Source organism: Rhipicephalus sanguineus, chromosome 8 (genome assembly GCF_013339695.2).
Source record: "Rhipicephalus sanguineus isolate Rsan-2018 chromosome 8, BIME_Rsan_1.4, whole genome shotgun sequence".
NCBI lineage: Eukaryota > Metazoa > Arthropoda > Arachnida > Ixodida > Ixodidae > Rhipicephalus > Rhipicephalus sanguineus.
In genome coordinates this window covers 166,265,521-166,286,663 of record NC_051183.1, presented here as the reverse complement: position 1 = coordinate 166,286,663, position 21,143 = coordinate 166,265,521, and the positions used below count along the sequence as shown (strand labels likewise).

The following is a 21,143-nucleotide window of genomic DNA, read 5'->3' as shown; positions in this document are numbered from 1 at the left end:
GGAGACCAGTCGTGGCGACACAGTCATCAATCGCGATGTGGTTCTGAAGGGTCATATCTGTGGGAAGGACGGCAGGGTTCTGTTTGGTGTCGCCAAACGTGATCGCGGACGGATCAGTCACATGACATGTGACGTGTTTGGGATCTCTCCGCGGCTTGCATTCACACGACAGGGGAGAATGGCGTGGACGGATCGGCCCTACCCTCGCTACCAGGAGCATAGGTGACGGCGCAGGCGTGCGCGGGAGCTCTGCTGCAGAGGTCACCTTGCGCAAAATGGGCGTCCAGCGCAAGCGCCGCTTTGCCGCGATGGCTGTTGCTCTCGAAGTTGCAAGAGGGGAGCGGTTTTCTTCAGCACAAGCGATCGGTCTGGGTCAAGCCGTGGCTCACCAAAAAATCTCTCGGGATGCTTATAGATATTAAACAAAACATACCGGGAGTGTACGGCCCACAATCCGGGTACCGCTCTTGCGTCTCGTCAGAAATTTGTTGCCACAGCGTAGAGCGAAGGATACTGTTCGAGTAGTCATCACGGTTCGGGTCCCACAGAGCAGGAAACTGCTCCACCAACAACAAAAAGAAATATTTTGCATCATCGGTGAATCTGGAGCCGTACGACGCCGGCCCTGCGACACTCTCCATGAGTTTGTCCATTTTCAGTCGCCCTGAGACGAAGTTGCTGAGAAGACCGACGGCCGCGTACAGTTCCGTTTAGTGTAGCGTCTCCTTCGTATTGCGCGCGCTTTTCAGCAAAAGCGACTTGGATTGGATTGAAAAAATTGATGGTTGCCAGCCGAACGCGTTTTGCCGCCAGGATTTTTGTATTTTTCGCCAAAGATCCCCGTTGATCCGAACTGTGATTTGGGTCTCCGCCGTTTCGCGAATCGGTCCGCGCGGACTGGAGGAGGAGCGCGGGAACAGGTGACGTATGATGACGTAGTACGCGATCCGCGGGGTCGAATCACAATTTCGTCGCAGTCATTGTCGGTGGACTCGGCTGACACCTCGTCAATGCCATCGGCAGCTACTGCCGCATGCTTGGGCCTCACATGCAAACACTGTCACAAGGGGAAAAAAAAGTAAAAAGAGAGAACTCCGCAAGAAAAGACGGTGCAGACACAACACAAAGGAAAATGGCATCGGAGGCAGTGTGGAACGAAGAAAAGACGCCGACGTTCGGTGACGCTGCGATCGCCCCCACTAGTTGATGACGATGGCAATGTCACTCAGGTTTCGGTTTCACTCCAGTGGTGCCAGCACTGCTTACCACACTTTTCTGTAGCGGCAGCCGTCAGCATTTGTCCTAATTAAGCGGTGCAGAGCCGAATTCTGGCGAATTAACGAAGGTTTGGTCCCATAGATGAACATGCACTTTGGCCGGGACCAATAGAGCCATCCGAATTATCCGAATTTCCGAATTAACGGGTGCCGAATCAACGAGCTTTTACTGTAATCACTGGTCGACCGCTCATGCGCTTACTGTAAAGGCGCAAAATTGGAAGTTCTTTTCAGTAATATGTACTCACCGAATATACGAAAAGATCGAATAATTGAACCACTTTAAATATTTGAAACTTCTCAAAAAGAGTTCTCAAATCGAACACGAATATTGCAAATGTAGTATTCAACCGATATCAAAACTTTCAAATATTTGCACACCTCTACTTATAACATAACCGTTTCTAGTTCTGGAACAGATAGTGTGGCATTGGATGTCTGCAAGGACACATCGCTCAACACCCGCACCACCTCTGCCTGAGCAAAATTGCTTCTCCAGGAAAAGGCAACCAAAGTCGTGGTTTCATGCCACGTCCAAGAAATTCTTTTGCACTGGTGTGAAATTTGTTTAGAAAAAGTTGAGTAACACGTCACACTAATTCAGGGCTGGAAGAGGACGTCTTTATTGGCAGGTTCCACATTGTTTGTGGCATTGCTTAAGCATCACCGTCATCAGCCTGACTGCACCCACTGCAGAACTCTCCCACGTTTCGCCAATCGACCGGTCCTGTGCTTGCTGCAGCCACACGATATCTCACCTGCCCACCTAACTTTGTGCCTCTCCCACAGGCACTTGCTTATGCAGATCAGGCCAAATTATTGAGTGAATTGTACTTGGAAAGACAAGTGCCAAACTTTGGTTTGAGAACCACTGGCTTTGCATGGGACACTGACATTGAAGCTCTGCCTTCAGCTGCTGTGACAAAACGATCTCTTGCACCCTTTTCCAGACAGCAAGCCCTGTTCCACGTCCTAGCAGCGTACTCTGTGTACAACACGGTGAGTTATTTTCTTTTCGCTCCCCTTTTTCTAGTGCTTCTGCATTGTATTGCTGGCTTGTGTTCCTTCTTGAAATGCCCACATCCTTGTTAGGCAGCGTGTTGGCTGCATCTCAAACTTAATTCGAAAGCAGTGGCATGAAATCTTCATTCCAGACACATTCAGAACTTTACACAAATGCTTTTATTGTATTCAGGCTTTTATTGTATTCATGCACCTTTTAAAAAAGTTCTTATAGCCTTAAAAATGCGTGTGTAGTATGGATTAGAATTAACTGCAGTAAAGCCTAGCTAATTGACCAACAAGAGATTGTTCGTACATCGTGATAGCAGGAGAGTTTTATGCCAACACGAGGACCATGTCTGAAACACCTTTTAATCTTCAACAGCTTTCACCATGTTTAAGTTTTGCAACACTGAGCACGCATTGCACCAAACCAAAACGAAGCTACCGAGTGCTGCACCCGCCGCCAAGGAAACCATGGTCGCTAACTGCGGAATCATGGGCAATGCCTGCACAGTTCTGAAGGCACGCGCACCGCCTATGTACCCAGTCCAAATGAAACCACGGAGTGCTGCAATCAAAGCATCCACGCAGTTCCGTAGACGCTTGCGGCCTGCCCGTGTCCAAAGTAGAGAGAACCACCGTTTGTGACAGCCTGCCGCAGCCGCTGCAAAAGAAAGCTAGCTCGCTGATGCACAATCGTGGATAAAGACTACGCAGTTCTGGTGACATGGGGTGAAAATGAAGCTGCTGTTTGTCGCTGCCACTCCGCATGAAACTGCAGTCTGAGGAAAACCTGAGCACCACAACCAGAGAGAAGCACAAGAAACGAGCATCCCCGTTTTATCGACGTTATGTGCCAACTAGCCCAAAAACAATTTCTGCTAAGAAACTGCAGTTGCTGTCAACACGTTCATCGACAGCACCCATGCCGTTCAAGTGCGTCGAGCAAAAACAAAGCTACAAGCTTTTCCGCTCAATTTATTCCAAGCACCAGCCAATTTGGCTGGTGCTTGGATTAAATTGATCGGGAAAACCTGCAGTCTGCCGCAGCCACTGAAACCTTGGTTGCCAATGCAATAGAGGACAGCGACCATGCTTTTGTGCAGGCCTGCAACCAATGCAGCGTTACATGTGGTGGTAAACACAAACGGGCACATTACCGTACAGCCCACGCTGATGACGATGGTGATGCGGACTGCACCACCTCATTTCGGCTGAACACAAGTGTCGTTTTCACTCTTTTGCATCGTACGTGTGCAGTGCTTCGCGCTCGGTGCACTCTGAAGGTCGTCCGAATTAATCGGATTGTGGCCAAATATGACAAATTAATGGTAGTTTGTTGCCATCAAACAATGCATGTGCTTGCCAGGATCGGAGAACAAGTGTGAATTAACCATAGAAAATAACTTAAACATAACAGCGTTGACGTTTTCCTGGCCTTCCGACGTTTTCGGCACACGCAAGCCAAAAGCTTTGATATTTGTGCTTGCTACTTGGAGATGTTATTGTTGACGGTGCTGTTCAGACACCCCCTAGTACCACCAACCTTCTGTGCCCTGCGTGCCTCTATGATCCATGAACTGTCTGAATTAATCGAAGTGCAACCAAGTACGTCTGAATTAATGAGGCTTATGTACTTTTTTGACGGGACCAGACAGCGCGTACGAATTAACCGAATTTCTGAATTAATCAGGGACAAATTAACCAGACTTTACTATAGTGTGATAAATCTATGGTGCATACTATTGCAAAAGTTACTGCTGCGTTTGCAATGCTGATAGTCATACTGATGCACAAAAACATATGCAATATAATTACCTTCACATTTATCCTTAAAGGCACAGACTACCACTCGGAACATGAATTGAGATAACCCCACTAATGGAAAAATTGTCTATTGTATAGGCTAAAACGAACCCTGTTTTTCTCGTTAAACTTGGATTTATATTTTTATTCACTCAAAATTTCTTTTGAGTGCCTCTCGCAGCAAAAAAGTGAAGATGCACTTGTTGGCGATCACATGACCTTTTAGTGGTGCACGCTAATAATTGTCTGTTATATTAGCATTGAAATGCAGCACGCTTTTTACTATAATCTTTTCCAACTTAAAATGTGCAGATATGCCTTCATTTGTACTGAGCAGAACAGTGGCGCCACCTACGCTTGATGTATGACCCGATGCTCATGAGCGGCAGCATGAACATTGTTAGCTGAGGGCCTATTGGCACCTGTCGACAAGTTGGAGAAGTACAAAGGGCGCCTCGTGGCCTCTGTGATCAGCTCTGGCAACGCATTGCCGGAGCTAATCACGGAGGCCACGAGCACCTGACTCACGAGACAGTAAAGAGACCTCGTGTGACAACGAGCGTTCAGGAAACTTATTTTGCCTGCTTTTTATAATTGAAAACAGTTGAAAATGTCAATGTGAAGGTGGTTAACCACAGTTTCACTCACTCCTGTCGACATAGCTGTCGCTTCACAGCATTGCTGGAGGATGCCTTCATCCACTTGAAAGGCTTTTCAGATTGAAAAATACTGCTTATAAAATAACCACGTTCTTTTGGGATGGACCGCTGCAGCTACAAGCACTATGAAGGGTGAGCTTTTTGTTGCGCCATAAGAAACTGGGTCGAGAGAAATCTGTTGTCAATCCCTTAAGTTCCATGGTGCCTTACAGCAGTGAAATGTGTACATAATGGTCGACAAACTGCCTCAAGTATGTGTCGCAAATGTCTGCTGAATTGAGCAAATGCAGAAAAACAAGTGGAAATGCTAAGCTCAGTGACAAGCACATATTTCTGCATGTTCCCTTCCGAGGTCTTCACCAGGTCAGCAGTCCCGATTTCCTAGACCTTAGATTGACCACTGCTTTGGGATGTTGATTTAAGGAAATGGTTTTGAAAACCTGCGCATGAAAAATGCCCATTTATATGCAAACATTTAAATGCAGCGACTTTAGCTTCACCACTAAAATGGCCTTCATTATGTTGCAAACTGGCAGTACTTGAACAATGTGACGACCAAACTTGTTCAAGGACAAACCTAATATGTACTGGCCAAAAATAATTTGCCATAATGAGAAGTGAAGCGCTGGCCCGCCATAACGATTAGGAGGCACAATAAGCAGCTAAGCTCAAAATTGAAATCCAGTATTAACGTATTAGGCCTATAAACTAGACACAACATTCATGCCCAATTGCACTATATGGAAAAGGATAACACTGCACCAGAACCATAAACAATCTGGAAATGGCACATAATCAGTGCTGGCAAAATAATACACTTCAAGTAGCACTGATGGAGCCACAATGTAGTTCAGGAATGAAGACAGCTTCCTTGATTAGTTTTGATGTCGCACTATCTTCTACAGATGACACTGTCCAATTATTATATTTCACCAAGGAGGTTGCACAGGCTGTAACCCTGAATAGCACAGTTGATTCCTCTTAAAAACACACAGGTCATTTACGAATACAGACACCCGCTCCTCGTCTAGACAGGGCAGCTGCCAATGTATACACACACTGTATGAAACTGTATTTTCTTCTTGCTGTTTTCTCTGCTATGTGGTGCTACTCTTTGATGTCAATAATTATATTAACTTTTATGGGCACAAAGAAGTCTAGTAAATTCAGTTTGTAACTCTAATATCACTAGCGTATATACTCGGCTGCAGGTTTTTTCCCAGATTCGGAGGGAAAATCGCAGGTGTGGCCAACACAGATAAAAGGACACTTCTTTTTTTCACTTTTTGTTTGTACTGGTAGAATCTAAAAAGAACCTTTGTCACTTTTACGCGATTGCAAAAATGTTATTCCTCACAGTCGTCCTCTTTACTCATCACATCCTCAGACATGCCTCTGTCCCAGGAGAGGTCGTCCTCCGTTCCATTGAATTAGTTTGACATTCCGTGACCCTGAAGCTGCTCTACATTGTCTAGAAGACAACCCCATGCCGTGGTTCGAAAATCCAGTGGCGGACGTCCACAAGAGATGCCTTCTTCAGCCGTCCAGTCAGTGTTGTTTTGTAAAGGGCAGTGCCTCGGAGGAAGCCGCTAAATCTCGGGCTGTGCTTTTGCTACCTGGAGGCACCGAAATCTTGGCATGGCTGCCTTGTCTTGCTCCAGGAAAAAAAAAAAACATTGGAATTCTTGCACCACATAACGGATAACACTGCAAACCTTCTAAAAAAATTAAACACACAGGTAATTCTTATGTACGTCTTTTGGGGGGGATTCTTTAACAAAGTTCTGGGTGCAGCCATTACACAAGGATATACGGTACTTATCTATTTTAAAGGAAGATGCAAGACTGACAAAGTCTTCATGTTCAGCTGGCTTCAGCAATTATGGTGGTCTCTATTATCAGCCAGTCATGGCATTGTTTGTTTACTGGCTTTGCATTGAATACATTACGGCTGCTTATTTTTCAGGGAAATAATCTCCGAGTGGTCAACAGAGCTATTTGCTCAACGAATGACTACTTAGAATAGAATTGCAAGTTGGGCTAGTTGGTGGATGTTCATCGTAAAATAATTGACAGCGCAACGGGTTAAACACGGACAGAAAGAAGAAAAGGAAACCGCGCTGAACTCGCAACTAAATTTATTTTTCAAAAAGAAAGAACATATATACAGATCAATCAGTCATGAAGACCGAGCACAGGTGCAACAACACAAGAGTTAATCGTGTCTTGTCTAACAGATACTTGTATTCTTCATCTAGAAGAATGATTGAAGGATGATTTATGCACTTGTTGTTGCATCTAATAAAAAAGGCTTCGGCTATTTCACGCGTGCGTTGATCGACATGTCTATATTTGATAGTGGTTTTCTGCACGTGGGGCACACATCCACATGATCTACAATGGGATGCCACATGCGACGTGACAGCGGCACCTGAAAGCGTCAACTCATGCTCACGTAGGCGTACGTTTAGGCAACGCCCCGTTTGGCCCACGTATTCACTGCCACAATGGAGAGGAATGGCGTAAACCACGCCAGTAGTAGCACAAGGCACATACTTGTGTACATGATTGGTGACACACCCGTTCCCTTTCCCTGGCCTCTGACACAACGCTCTATCTACCCAAGCACACACATTACCTACTTTATTACGCGCTGAAAAGAACACGTTTACGCCATACCGCGCACCAATGTTTTTCAAACCATGCACGGTTCTGTGTAGGTAGGGAATGACAGCATGCCTCTTGCTAACTTCCGGGGCACTGGGATCACGGTGATGAGGTTTCTTCAAATTAGTTATCACTTTTTCCGGGACGGAACAAGTCACGTCACTCGGAAAGCCAGAGTTTGTAAGACGAGCGACCTGGATATCAAACGCATGCGCCATGAGGTGCATGCATGACTTTGAAGAGCGGCACCCAGCACAGTTGACGCGAGGCCTCTTTTTACAGTTTTTGAGTGGCCTGAATTAAAATTTCAGATTGGCTTAATGAATCTCAGTTGGTAGTGCCAGCAAACGTGATCCCTGTCAAAGGCTAGTCTTAAATCAAGGAACTGTAGCTCATCGTTTTTGGGCAGCTCCATAGTGAAATGCAGAGCCATTCCACATTCCTTAAAAACCTTCATAATATTTACAACCTGTACAGAGCAAAGGTTAGTGTCTAGTACAACTAAGACGTCATCGACGATATCCAGGTCGCTTGTCGTACAAACTCTGGCTTTCCGAGTGACGTGATTTGTTCAGTCTCGGAAAAACTGATAACTAAGTTGAAAAAACCTCATCACCGTGATCCCAGTGCCCCGAAAGTTAGCAAGAGAAAGAGGCATGCTGTCATTCCCTACCTACACAGAACCGCGCATGGTTTGAAAAACGTTGGTGCACGGTATGGCGTAAACGTGTTGTTTTCAGCGCGTAATAAAGTAGGTAATGTGTGCGCTTGGGTAAATAGAGCATTGTGTGAGAGGCCAGGGAAAGGAAACGAGTGTGTCACCAATCATGTACACAAGTATGTGCCTTGTGCTACTGGCGTGGTTTACGCCATTCCTCTCCATTGTGGCAGTGAATACGTGGGCCAAACGGGGCGCTGCCTAAATGTACGCCTACGTGAGCATGAGTTGATGCTTTCAGGTGCCGCTGTCACGTCGCATGTGGCATCCCATTGTAGATCATGTGGATGTGTGCCCCACGTGCAGAAAACCACTATCAAATATAGACATGTCGATCAACGCACGCGTAAAATAGCCGAAGCCTTTTTTATTAGATGCAACAGCAAGTGCATAAGTCATCCTTCAATCATTCTTCTAGATGAAGAATACAAGTATCTGTTAGACAAGACACGATTAACTGTTGTGTTGTTGCACCTGTGCTCGGTCTTCATGACTGATTGATCTGTATATATGTTCTTTCTTTTTGAAAAATAAATTTAGTTGTGAGTTCAGCGCGGTGTCCTTTTCTTCTTTCTGTCCGTGTTTAACCCGTTGCGCTGTCAATTATTTTACAATGAACTACTTACTTGTTGGTCAAGTTGTTATTTCATTATCATGGAAACTGCATGAAAAAACGTGGACAAAGGGAGAAAAGAACAGCACAGTGCTGTTCTTTCCCTGATACTAGAATAATTACTTGTGGCAGAGCATCTGTGGGCAGTGTTGTCAGTGAAGCAAAACTGCCAGCGTCATGCAGAAGTGCGTCGCCTTCATGGGTGCCCCTGATATAAACATGTGGGAACTGTATTAACATTTTTGCATCAGCTGATGTGCATTGAGTAAGTGGAGTAATAAACCTGTTGTTGAATAACACACAATAAATGCTAAACATCACTTTCATTGCGTTTCGTGTTCATAAAAAAAAAAGCGAGATAAGCAGAATCTAGTAATAATTGTTGTCTAGCTGACCAGCAAAAATCTATATACGACCAATTTGCCTTGTGTGCCACCGATGGTGGCGCTGCGAACGGCGCTCCAGTGATGCAAAGGCGGGGATTCGGCTTTTGTTGTCTGCTAGGCTCTGGCTAGAACAGCAGCATTCTCGTCATAGTTCACTCGCGTCACGCGGCGTTCCTCGACTACTAGCTGTATTTTCTTCTATTGATAGTTGTTTAGATGGCTGCTAGCTTTACAGGAGGTTAAGAAACGTTAACATTTAGCGTATCTTCTATATACCCACAGCCATCGCAGTCAGGATCATGCCCCCCCCCCCCCCCCCCGAGTTTGTAATTGTAACGTCACTCACTGGGCTGGATGGCATTGAAATAGCTTACATGAAAGTGCGAACGTCTCGCCAAACGAATCAAAGAGAGTCTACGCTGTTTTGGAAGCGAAACACGATCAATAAAAGTTAGTGTTGTGTAAACAGACTTCAGTTGAACGAAAATTCACACTGCACTCCCAATTGTAGTCATGTAGACCTGTGTGCACAAAACATTTGCGTACAAAATAAAATTGACAACTTCATCTACCAGCTTGTTATTGTGGACAACTAGCGTAGATTGGGTGAATTGGATGCGCATTAAAACTTGTTACACATACTATCGGCTCTGAATGAAGCGCCAGCAGTGGTGCGCGTGGTACAGTTTGCACCGTTATGATTAGAGATACGCTCATGCGGTTTGTCACTCGTAAGCCACATTCATGCTTTCGATCGTGCAGTGCTGCCTAATCGGGTGTGCTGGCCTGTCAATGGTGATGACAGGACGGCATGCAATATACAGTTCCTAATGCTTGGGCAACGTGCTCCACTGTTCGTGTTTCATTTGACACCGATAGTACAGCTTGCTAAACAGTAGGAAAAATTGGCGAATGTGTCCAGGAAGAGGAGAAAGAGCGCTCTTTCCCACCATTCTTTTGGCCCCTTTGGCTGGTTATTGCTACTCTTTACCGCACTGTAACAAGACTGAATATTTTAAGGAATATTTTAAGGTGAAAGCCTTAGATTCCTCATGAAACACGAGAATTGACCGTCGGTGCCCCGCATCATCAGCATCAATACGAGTGATGCAAGAAATCATCACATGACAGCGTCACCATGACGTCACAGACCACCAAAATTTGTGACTTCATAAGTTCATGTCACATGATGACGTCATCACATGACATCGTCACTTTGCATCGCCTCCGTGATCGGTGGGCCGATCACCGAGGCACTGTGAAACCAGGTGATGTGTAGAAAGCTTGCAATGCCTCCGATCCTCTTCGAAGTGCAAAATCATGTTACGTCCAGAAAGCATTCGTAGGGGGGCGGGGAAGGAACACTACATCGGCTGAAGAAAAAGAAGATGGCTTTTGCCTTCGAGTCATCTTAGGCAAATGCATCAGGGACCCTGCGAGTCTTTAGTACAGTGATCGCACCACGCCCTATCAGGAGTCGACGACCGTTGAGAGTGATTTACACTATTTTATTGCAAATACATCCTATTTATGACTTTCCATTGTGAAAGCTTTGTATTTATCTACGTTAGTATGGTTACACTAAATTTTCAGCATATGGTACTTTCAGACGACTGTGAACGAGTCAGAAAACGTCGGTGTATTAACTTAGGGATTAAAACATGTTGCATAAAATAAAAACAACTCCTCACAACCTACCAATACAGTAAACATCCGATTTTTTGGACTCCCTAAATCGTCCGAAAAATCGGGCAATCCGAAAAAAACGAATTTATCCTTTTTTATTCCGCTCAAGCGGTCGAATCGCCACAGCTACGCCCGAAATAGCTTTAATGCCTCCTAGTACACTTATCAAGCATTTTGGTGCGCGCCCAGGCTATTGCAAATACATTCTGTACCTGCTGCGAACCCCGCTTAACTACGTGCCAACCGCCACTTGCAAATTTGCATATCATGATGAGCGCCGCTGATACCAGCAAAGCGCGGATTAGATTACGCCTCTCTCGCATGGAGCGTTCGGAAACGATGATGCAGAACACAAAGACTGTGGCGGAAAAGCGAACGACTCGTCTGGCTTTCCCCTATGCGTGTGCGCACACATCGCCGAATCTCCACCGATACGCAGCATTTGCTGCCGTGTGAAGCCGATCATTTCTAGTTGTGTGCAGCACAACGCCAACTAAGCTGACACCGTCACCGTACTGTTGCTGTACCGTACGCACGCATTTGTCATGAAAGTGTTCGTGATCCTGACCGCACACGGGCGCGGCAATGGCGAGCTGGTTTCGTTCGTGAAGGCAACGCGTCTGCGCGGAGCACTTAACGGTCTCGCACAAAGAGAGAGCATGAATGGTGGCGCGGCGCGTTAGGGTTCCTGCCAATTAAATGCATGCAGTACATATGCAACTACCAAGGGTTGTCAGCGATTAAGCCGTACTGGCGCGTTTGCCACCTGCCGTCATCACGCCTCCGTTCATTTCCGCTATCACAGCGCCGTGCGCCGTCGTGATAACGGCCCCCTTGAATTTCTGGTCAGCTTCACCCCATAACACTTCCGCATTGCAGCAAAGCTGACTTTCGGACTCTGCTACTGTTGCAAACTGTTAGACTCGCAAAAGCGCTGGTTCGACCCTACGAGTTGATAGACGCGGCAAAGGTGGGGTCTTCAATTAATGCCTTTCGGACCCGCAATTTGGGCAGAAAGTTTGAACATTCAGACGCCGAAGAGTTTCAGCGTCCGAAATTTCAGATGTTCTTATAGGCCTCCAACGCTCAAGTCTGCACAGCGCCTTCGGCCGCCCCAGCGGAGAGAGGGGAAAGCTCCGGTAGCTCGGACGGATCGCGCTCGCTTGGTATTTCCATCGCGCGCGGAGAACGCACTCCCCGGGGGTTTTATCTCGCATTTTTCACGCTGTGGGTGCCGTTCCTTCGTCGTACTGGAAAGCAGGGACGCAGTGCTGCTGCATTGTGAACTGTCACAAAAGTTTAAAAATGACGAAGAGCTGAAAACTGCCCGTCAAGTTCTAGCGTTTCCAATGCAAGCAGTGTGAGGAGCAGAGGCGTCAAGAGTGGATTATGGCAGTTCGCCGCAATGCTTTCGTGGTCTTGTCACCTTGACGCAATCTTTGTCGTACACAGTATTACGAACTATTAACGGGAAGAAACATGATGATCATGCTCATTTGAAAGGGAAGTGCGTTTGTGAACTAAAGCTACAGCAAATAGACAGCTGCTGTACATTTCGAGATTGCGTAGTGGCTTTTCAAGTCAATGATTTGTAATGTGACAGCGGCGGAGCATGTGGGCTTAATTCACTATAGTTTAAATACTGTACCGTGAGTACTACAAGTGTTTTATTCAGCTGATTGCGGTAAATTTCCCATCGCGGCTCACTGCAAACAGAATTAAGGTGCATGTTTGCACTGAGCGTTTATATTGGCCTTGCATGCGACACGCCGTGATTGCTTAGCATGCTGAAGTGTTGCGCTGCTAAGATCGAGGTCATGGGTTCGATTCACGCATACGGCAGCTGCATTTCGATGGGAGCAAAATGCAGTAACACCGGCGTACTTAGATTTATGTACACGTTAAAGAACCCCAGGTGGCCGAAATTCATCCGAATTAATCCACCACGGCGTGCCTCGTAATAATGTCATGCGTTCGGCACGTAATAAAAAGCCTTGCATGCGCGTGAGCCGCGGGCAATATATAGTTGCCACGTTGGAAACGAGCTCAAAAAAGAACCAAGGTGACAATTAAATTTTTGATGGCTTCGCGAATTCAGATGCGCTTATCATCGGGCACAAATCTCGGCATAACCATAAACATGCGCGATCCCAGTGGGTATTGTATAGTATCAGGGGCGTAGCCAGAAATTTTTTTCGGGGATGGGGGGGGGGGGGTCCAACCATACATTATGTATGTTCGTGCGTGCGTTTGTTTGTGTGCGTGTACATATACGCAAGCAAAATTGAAAATTTTCGGCGAGGGTTTGAACCCCCCCCCCCCCTTGGCTACGCCCCTGTATAGTATGAAGTTGACCAAGCGAGCTGTCGAAAAGCGACATTCGAATAAGCGAACACGGTGCATGATCAGGCGTCGATATTAATCGAAATGAAACACGCCTCTGCAAGACCCCCCCCCCCCGGCTATGGGCCTGGACACAGCGCCCCCTGGCCGAGCTTGGGAGGCCTATACATTGACATCTACGGGGCTAGTGACGGTGCTGCAAAAGCGTCCAAATTTTCGAGCATGTCCGGAAAATCGGCAATTGACTTATTTCATATCACCGTCGTGCATCCCCTTTTGACTCATGCTCTCAACCATTTTACTTCTTGTTTAAATTTCAAGTACTTATGGTGCGCTTACACAGCAGCTGCTGAAAACTTAGATTTAATGAAAGGTTGTTGCCTGTGTTAAGCTGTTTATTGGACGGCACTCAGCGACAATGCACTATGGCGACAGTTAAGGCAAAAGCACGGGCTCCGAGAGCGCGAGCGGCGTTTAGAAGAGGACGACCCACTAGGAGCCGCTGGAGAGCGCAACCGTTAAGCAGTACCAATTGCTTCGCCACAATTACCCCGGGTACGAAAAGGGAGCCGTCCGGCGACCTAACAGCTCGTTACTATGAGTGGGTCATAGTAGGCCTTGAGGCGCTCCACGTTGACTATGTCGCGCCCTCGACGGCGCATGTCCAAAGCTGGTTCGATGGGTTCGATCAGGTAGTTGACCGGGGACGTGCGCTCGACGACCCGGTAAGGGCCTTCGTATTTTGGCAGTAGTTTTGAAGAGAGGCCGGTTGCAGTGGTAGGGACCGAGAGCCATACGAGCGCTCCGGGGAGGAACGTGGACTCAGAAGTGGTGGTGCCACCGCGAAGGCTCTTCTGCCGCTCTTGTTCGTGCGTTGTAAAGGCCTTTGCAAGCTGGCGACACTCTTCAGCAAGCCTGGCTGTGTCAGAAATAGGCGCACAATCAGATGGATCCGGCTTGTAGGATAGTATCGTGTCAATGGTGTGCAACGGGTGCCTTCCGTACAACAGGAAGAAGGGTGAAAAACCAGTAGTGCTCTGAGGGGCGGTGTTATAGGCGTAGGTGACGAAGGGCAGAATGGCATCCCAATTTGTGTGATCGGCGGCGACGTACATTGAGAGCATGTCGCCGAGCGTGCGGTTGAAGCGTTCGGTTAGGCCATTCGTCTGCGGGTGGTAAGCAGTAGTTTTGCGATGAACAGCATGGCACTCTTTGAGAATGGCTTCGACGACTTCCGACAAGAAGACACGGCCTCGATCGCTGAGAAGCTCCTGGGGTGGACCGTGACGCAGCATGAATCGGTGTAGCAGGAAGGAGGCAACATCACGCGCTGTAGCCGCTGAGAGGGCAGCGATTTCGGCGTATCGCGTTAGATGGTCAACGGCGACGATGGCCCAACGGTTACCAGCCGACGTCAGAGGAAGTGGGCCATACAAATCGATGCCCACGCGCCCAGACGGACGGTTAGGGCAAGGTAATGGTTGTAGACCGACTGGTGACACGTGCGTTGAAGGTTTTCGGCGTTGGCAATCGAGGCAGGAGCGGACGAACTTCTGCACGTAGCGGTACATCCCTCGCCAGAAGTATCGTTGTCGAATGCGGTGGTAAGTTTTGGATACCCCAGAGTGCGCGCATTGCGGATCAGAGTGGAAAGACTCGCATATTTCAGCACGCAGACTTCGGGGTATCACAAGTAGCCACTGGCGGCCGTCGGCGTTGTAATTGCGCCGGTGCAGTAGGTCGTCACGAATGGCGAAATGGTGGGCTTGACGACGCAACGCGCGAGTGGTTGGTGTTGTCGACGGATCAGTGAGCAAGTCTATTAGCGAAGCGATCCATTTATCCTTGCGCTGCTCGGTAGCGATGGTGTGAACATCGATAGAAGAAACAGCAGTGTGAGACACTGAGCAGGAGGCATTGTCGTCAGGCAAGGGGGAGCGCGAGAGGGCGTCGGCGTCAGCATGCTGACGTCCGTTGCGGTACAGCACGCGGATGTCGTAGTCTTGCAGGCGAAGTGCCCAACGGGCGAGACGGCCCGAGGGATCCTTCAATGACGACAGCCAGCATAGTGCGTGGTGATCGGTGACGACATCAAATGGGCGACCATACAAATAAGGTCGAAATTTTGTAAGGGCCCAGATGATCGCCAGGCACTCTTTTTCCGTGACAGTGTAATTGGTCTCGGCTCTAGTAAGCGTACGACTTGCGTAGGCGACGACATATTCGGGGAACCCTGGTTTGCGTTGCGCAAGAACAGCACCGAGGCCTACACCGCTGGCATCCGTGTGTACCTCCGTTGGGGCCGTAGGGTCGTAGTGGCGTAGTATGGGAGGAGACGTCAACAAACGACGGAGCTTTGCGAACGCGTCGTCGCATTCGGATGACCACGAATGTAGGGGCCCGTTACTTGCAAGGAGCTTCGTCAGCGGCGATATGATGGTGGCAAAGTTGCGTATGAAACGTCGAAAATAGGAGCACAGTCCTACGAAACTGCGCAGTTCTTTGACGGACGTAGGTTTGGGAAATTCGGCCACGGCCCGAAGCTTGGCCGGATCGGGAAGGATTCCGTCCTTGGACACGACGTAGCCTAGGATTGTCAGCTGCCGTGCTGCAAATCGGCACTTCTTCAGGTTCATTTGGAGGCCGGCGTTGGTCAAACGCGTCAAAACATGCCGCAGACGTTGAAGATGCGTGGAGAAGTCCGGAGCGAAAATGACGACGTCGTCCAGGTAACACAAGCACGTGTGCCATTTCAAGTTGCGCAGAACGGTGTCCATCATGCGCTCGAAGGTCGCGGGCGCATTGCACAGACCAAACGGCATGACGTTGAACTCGTACAAGCCGTCGGGCGTGACAAAGGCTGTCTTCGGTCGAGCGTCATCAGCCATGGGTACTTGCCAGTACCCCGAGCGCAAATCGAGAGATGAAAAGTATTCTGCTCCTTGGAGGCTGTCAATCGCGTCGTCGATTCGCGGCAGTGGATAAACATCCTTCCTAGTGATCTTGTTGAGCCTTCGGTAGTCCACACAGAAGCGCACAGAACCGTCCTTCTTGGCAACGAGAACAACAGGAGACGCCCACGGGCTGTCCGAGGGTCGAATAACGTCGCGTCGAAGCATATCGTCCACTTGCTCATTAATTACCCGACGTTCTGTGGGAGACACGCGATATGGACGTTGCCGCAGTGGTGGTTGGGCGCCAGTGTCGATGCGATGCGTAACAGCGGACGTGCGGCCGAGGGAAGTTTGCTCGACATCGAAAGAAGAACGAAATTCTTCCAGCAGGCACAGAAGCTGGGAACGCTGGGCCGACGTAAGGTTGTCAGCAATGGAGGGACCAAATACATCCGCGGGTGAGGAATCAGACGTGGAAACGGCACTGATGGTACGGGAACTGGTGCAGTGCGAGTCATCGGGTGCGTCCAGAACTTGTTCGTCTTCGAGGGGCTCCACTCTGCCGAGACATTCCCCTCGCACCAACGTAACAATGTGCGGGGATGGGTTGGTAACAAAAATAGCGGTGCTACCCCGAGTGACTTGCACGGTCGCGAAAGGTACCAGCAAACCTTTCCTAGTGCAAACGCGGTCAGATGGCGAAAGGAGTGCACTTGTGTCACAGAGACCGGCGCAATAAACTGGCACAGCCGTCGACGAGTTTGCTGGAACTTTGGTATCGTCTTTGACGAGGGTCTTGGTGAATGCCGATGGACTGTCTGCCGGCGTCAAATGTGAGAACGGTGAGAGTTCGAGGGCGGCTGGTGCGCAGTGAATTATGGCGTCGTGGCGGGAGAGAAAATCCCATCCCAGGATGACGTCGTGGGAGCATGCAGCAATTATGATGAACTCGACGTCGTACAGAACGTCCTGAATGACGACGCGAGAAGTGCATACTGCTGTAGGCCTAATACTCTGGGAGCTGGCGGTACGGAGGGACATCCCAGAAAGTGGCGTCGTCACTTTTCGAAGTAAGCGGCTAAGTTTTGCGTCCATAACGGATACGGCGGCTCCAGTGTCGACAAGGGCAGATGCGCGAACACCGTCCACAAACACGTCTATGACATTCGATGGACTTCGCTGAGGGCTTTTACAGTTCGATAGCGTCGCAGCCCTTGCCTCGTGGACTGCGACGACTAGTTTTCCTGCTCTCGTGCGACAGAACGTGGCCGCATTGGTGACAGTGAGCGACGGCGTGGAGACGGAGAGCGGCGATTGGATGGAGCTGGACGTGACGTCGGCGGCATAGGCGGGTCGTAGAATGCACGGCTGGACTGGCTGGTGGTGGTTGACGCGACTCGAGGCGGCTGCACGCGATGGCAGTAACGGGCCACGTGACCGGCATAACCGCATGCAAAGCAGATGGGCCGATTGTCGGGTGTGCGCCATCGGTTCGCCGGGGCAGGTCCCGCCCACGTCGCAGGATGCGATTGACGGGGCGGCTGCTGAAATGACTGCAAGGTGGGTTGCAGTCGGTGCCTAGGGATGACGGCAGCATACGTAGCCGGCACGCCCGTATCGAAGGACGGAGGTCTAGCGGCGGCTTCGGCGTAACTCAACGGTGCAGCCGCAGGGATAGCCTGGTGCGTCCTGGCGACAACCTGAGCGTAACTCTGTGGCGCAGGAGCCGGAGGTTGCTGGTGGTACTCAGGCATCACCTCTGCGATTTCCTGCTCAATCGCTCGGCGGATGGGAGGAAGAAGGGTCGTCGACGACGACTGCTGAACGTGCGGCGGGTGGGCGAAGGCCAGGAGAGAGAACTGGCGTGCGATTTCCTCGCGCACGAATGCCTTCATTTCTGCCAGCAGCGTGGCCTGGTCAGGTATGGCCGCCAAGCCAGCAAGCTCTTCGTCGCGTGATGGAGAGCGACGGGTCATCGAACGTTGCCGGCGGAGCTCCTCGTAGCTCTGGCACAGTGTTATGACCTCGGCCACGGTGGAAGGGTTTTCAGCGAGCAACATGGTGAAGGCATCGTCGTCAATGCCCTTCATAATGTTCCGGATCTTGTCAGACTCGGACATGGTGCCGTTGGCTTTCTTACACAAGTCCAGGACGTCTTCGATATAACTGGTGAAAGATTCACCGGCCTGCTGAGCTCGTTCGCGTAAGCGCTGTTCTGCTTGCAGCTTACGAACTGCAGGGCGGCCAAAAACATTGATGACGGCGGTCTTGAAATCCGACCAAGTAGCAAAATCGGACGCGTGGTTGTTGTACCACAAGCTTGCTACTCCCGCGAGGTAGAAGACCAAGTTGCTCAACTTGCCTGCTTCGTCCCATTTGTTGGGTACGCTTACGCGCTCGTAAATTGCCAGCCAGTCCTCCACGTCGGTGCCATCGGCGCCAGTGAAGATAGGTGGATCGCGGATGCGTGGGACACCGGGACATGTGGTCGGTGTGGGAGGCGGCGTTTGCTGAGCGGCGTCTTGAGGCATGGTAGATGGCAGAGTACGGGAACGAAGCTCCAGGGGCATTGAATGGGAGCACAGCACCTCCACCAATTTGTTAAGCTGTTTATTGGACGGCACTCAGCGACAATGCACTATGGCGACAGTCAAGGCAAAGCCACGGGCTCCGAGCGCGAGCGGCGTTTAGAAGAGGACGACCCACTAGGAGCTGCTGGAGAGCGCAACCGTTAAGCAGTACCAATTGCTTCGCCACACCTGTAACGACCATTTAATTTATTTGAATGACATCACATGTCGTTTCTCATGCGCTTAGAACTCCGAACAAAGGAATTGAACTGAAGGAGCAGGCTTGGCAACTGAACACGCGCAGCACGCAGTATATGTATATTGCGCTTTAACGCAGACACGGAAGCCGAGGCCCGAACACTGAAGTCAGCGATCGAAAACGGGCCGGAAAGTCATTAAGAGTGCGCCACGGCCATAGAACAGTCGCGAAAAGAAAACGTCGCCATTCATGCAGATATGCACATTGATGGCTAGCAGACGACACAAAGAGCAATCAACACTGAACGTGCTCGTGATCGCAACTCCACTCGATTTTGCTGGGCATATTGCTTGAACATTCAGTACAAATTGCTTTATGAACTTGCCCACTAATGTTTCAATAACTCGAGCAGGACAGACTGACCGGCAGCGTCGTGCAGCCTTCACGTAGCGAGCGTGCACGCGAAGAGCGGCACCCAAGTCCACTCTCTGACATCACACGCGAGAGGGTGCCACTCAAAGATCTTGAGGCAAATAGAGATGAATAAATGAGCAGGACAGCCTCTGAGACTAGCAAGTCTAATACGCAGGGCCTATTGGCCTTGTATAATCATAGGTGCAACCAATAGGAAGTTGTATTAGTCCAATACAACACTTAATATACTAATGTAGAACTGTGCGAGACTGATGCAAATTTCCGGTATAATTTTTTCTAAGGAATGGCTGAAATGCTAATGAAGTACAATAGAATTTCAATAATTCAAAATATTTTTAATTTTTTAATTAGGATTGACAGGTAATGCAAACTACAGGCATCGGGCAGGTCTATGACATGAGTGTGTGTGATGAACAGTGTCTATGCGTGCTGCAAAGCATACAATTTGAAAAAAGCCACACAACATACAAAGACAGCGAAAGCCTGGGTTTTGTTTCAGTGCTGCCACTTTCTTTCTCTTTGCAGGAGGTTGGCTATTGCCAGGGAATGAGTCAGATTGCTGCTCTCCTGCTCATGTACATGAATGAAGAGGTAAGCATGGCACGGCATCGTGTCTTACATTGATATCATGTAGAAGGGGACACTCTAGCCTTTTAAAACAAAATTTTTATTTTTTATGCATACAAATGAAATTTTTTGGCAAAGTATATTTCAACCTGCTGAAAGCAAATATGCAATCCATTTTTTCTTATCTGAAGTAGTTTTTGAGATACTTAATATATTATGAAAAATCAATTTGCCCAATTTTTCTGCACTTTTATTATGGAATATCCCATAAAGTTTTGTATGGGCATATTCTAGAACAATCGGGGATCACAACTATGCCATCACTGTAATTTTAGCTCTATTTGTATAAAAGTTATTGCAATCTGTTACGTGATGGTTGGGAACCCCAGAATTTATATCAGTTTTATCAGCCGATAAAAATTTTGATCATTACTGATGTTATAATTTAGTTGTTTTATTGTGTGTAGGAACTCATAAGCTTACAATTGCAACAAGAATCATAGAAATCTGACAACAACATCAAAAGATACTGTGGGAAACGGCACAGCACTTAAGCGAAAAACGACTTTTGAGAAAACTCAAAAAGAAGTTTGAATGCTTAATATAGGTTTGTTCATGCGGCTAAAAAGCAACAGATGGGAGTCCTCCTTGCTCTATAAGCCACCAGGCACATAATCACTATCATTCTCTTTCACACGCCTCCTCTTCATGGCATTCCTGAAGCTTCTTGTTACATGCGACTAGCCGCCGCTGGTCCTTTTCGACACACCTTTCAACATTTGTGCTGCCTGGACTCAAATGCAGCTCCTTCAAAATGGCCTCAGAGGCATGTTTCTTTCCAGCATTGAACCGGATGGTTGCTTCAGCAACAGCAGTTTCGACTGTGAAGAGTGAGGCGTGTTTGGTTTTTGGCACAAGCGACCAGATTACTGAATGGAGGCTCTCATTTGAATTTTGAGTTTTGCCTCGTTGACAGTGCTCCAACAGCTTTCGATCTGAGAGGCGAGTGTAGACTGGAAGGAGGGCTTCAGCAACATGTTTGGGGAGGTATGCTTAGGTGAAGCCTGCTGCCTTGCTACTGCCTTGGTGTGTGCACACCACGATTCTTCGTCCTTTGGGCACCGTGAATGTTGCGGCTTTTCATCTGTGGAAGTCACGTGGTAGTAAGTGGCAAGGACAGCATCTCCATCTCCATCCATCTCGTCAATGTTTCCTTGGTGTGCCTCGAGTGCCCAGCCATAATAATTGGCGAGCTTCATCACAAGCTCAGCGGTGAGCTTTCCTTTGCCATCGAGGCTTGGCGTACCTTAACCCTTAT

At 48.6% G+C, this 21,143-nt stretch overlaps 1 protein-coding gene across 2 annotated transcripts in view; it reads left to right on the top strand.

The window, feature by feature from the left end:
* Nucleotides 1-21,143, top strand: part of LOC119402461 (USP6 N-terminal-like protein) — a 234,042-nt gene that overhangs the window by 106,170 nt on the left and 106,729 nt on the right. For both annotated transcript variants that reach the window (XM_037669618.2, XM_049418653.1), the window contains exons 8-9: nt 2,228-2,276; nt 19,784-19,849. In XM_037669618.2, coding sequence (XP_037525546.1) covers nt 2,228-2,276; nt 19,784-19,849 — 115 coding nt within the window. The remainder of the gene's footprint in view (nt 1-2,227; nt 2,277-19,783; nt 19,850-21,143) is intronic.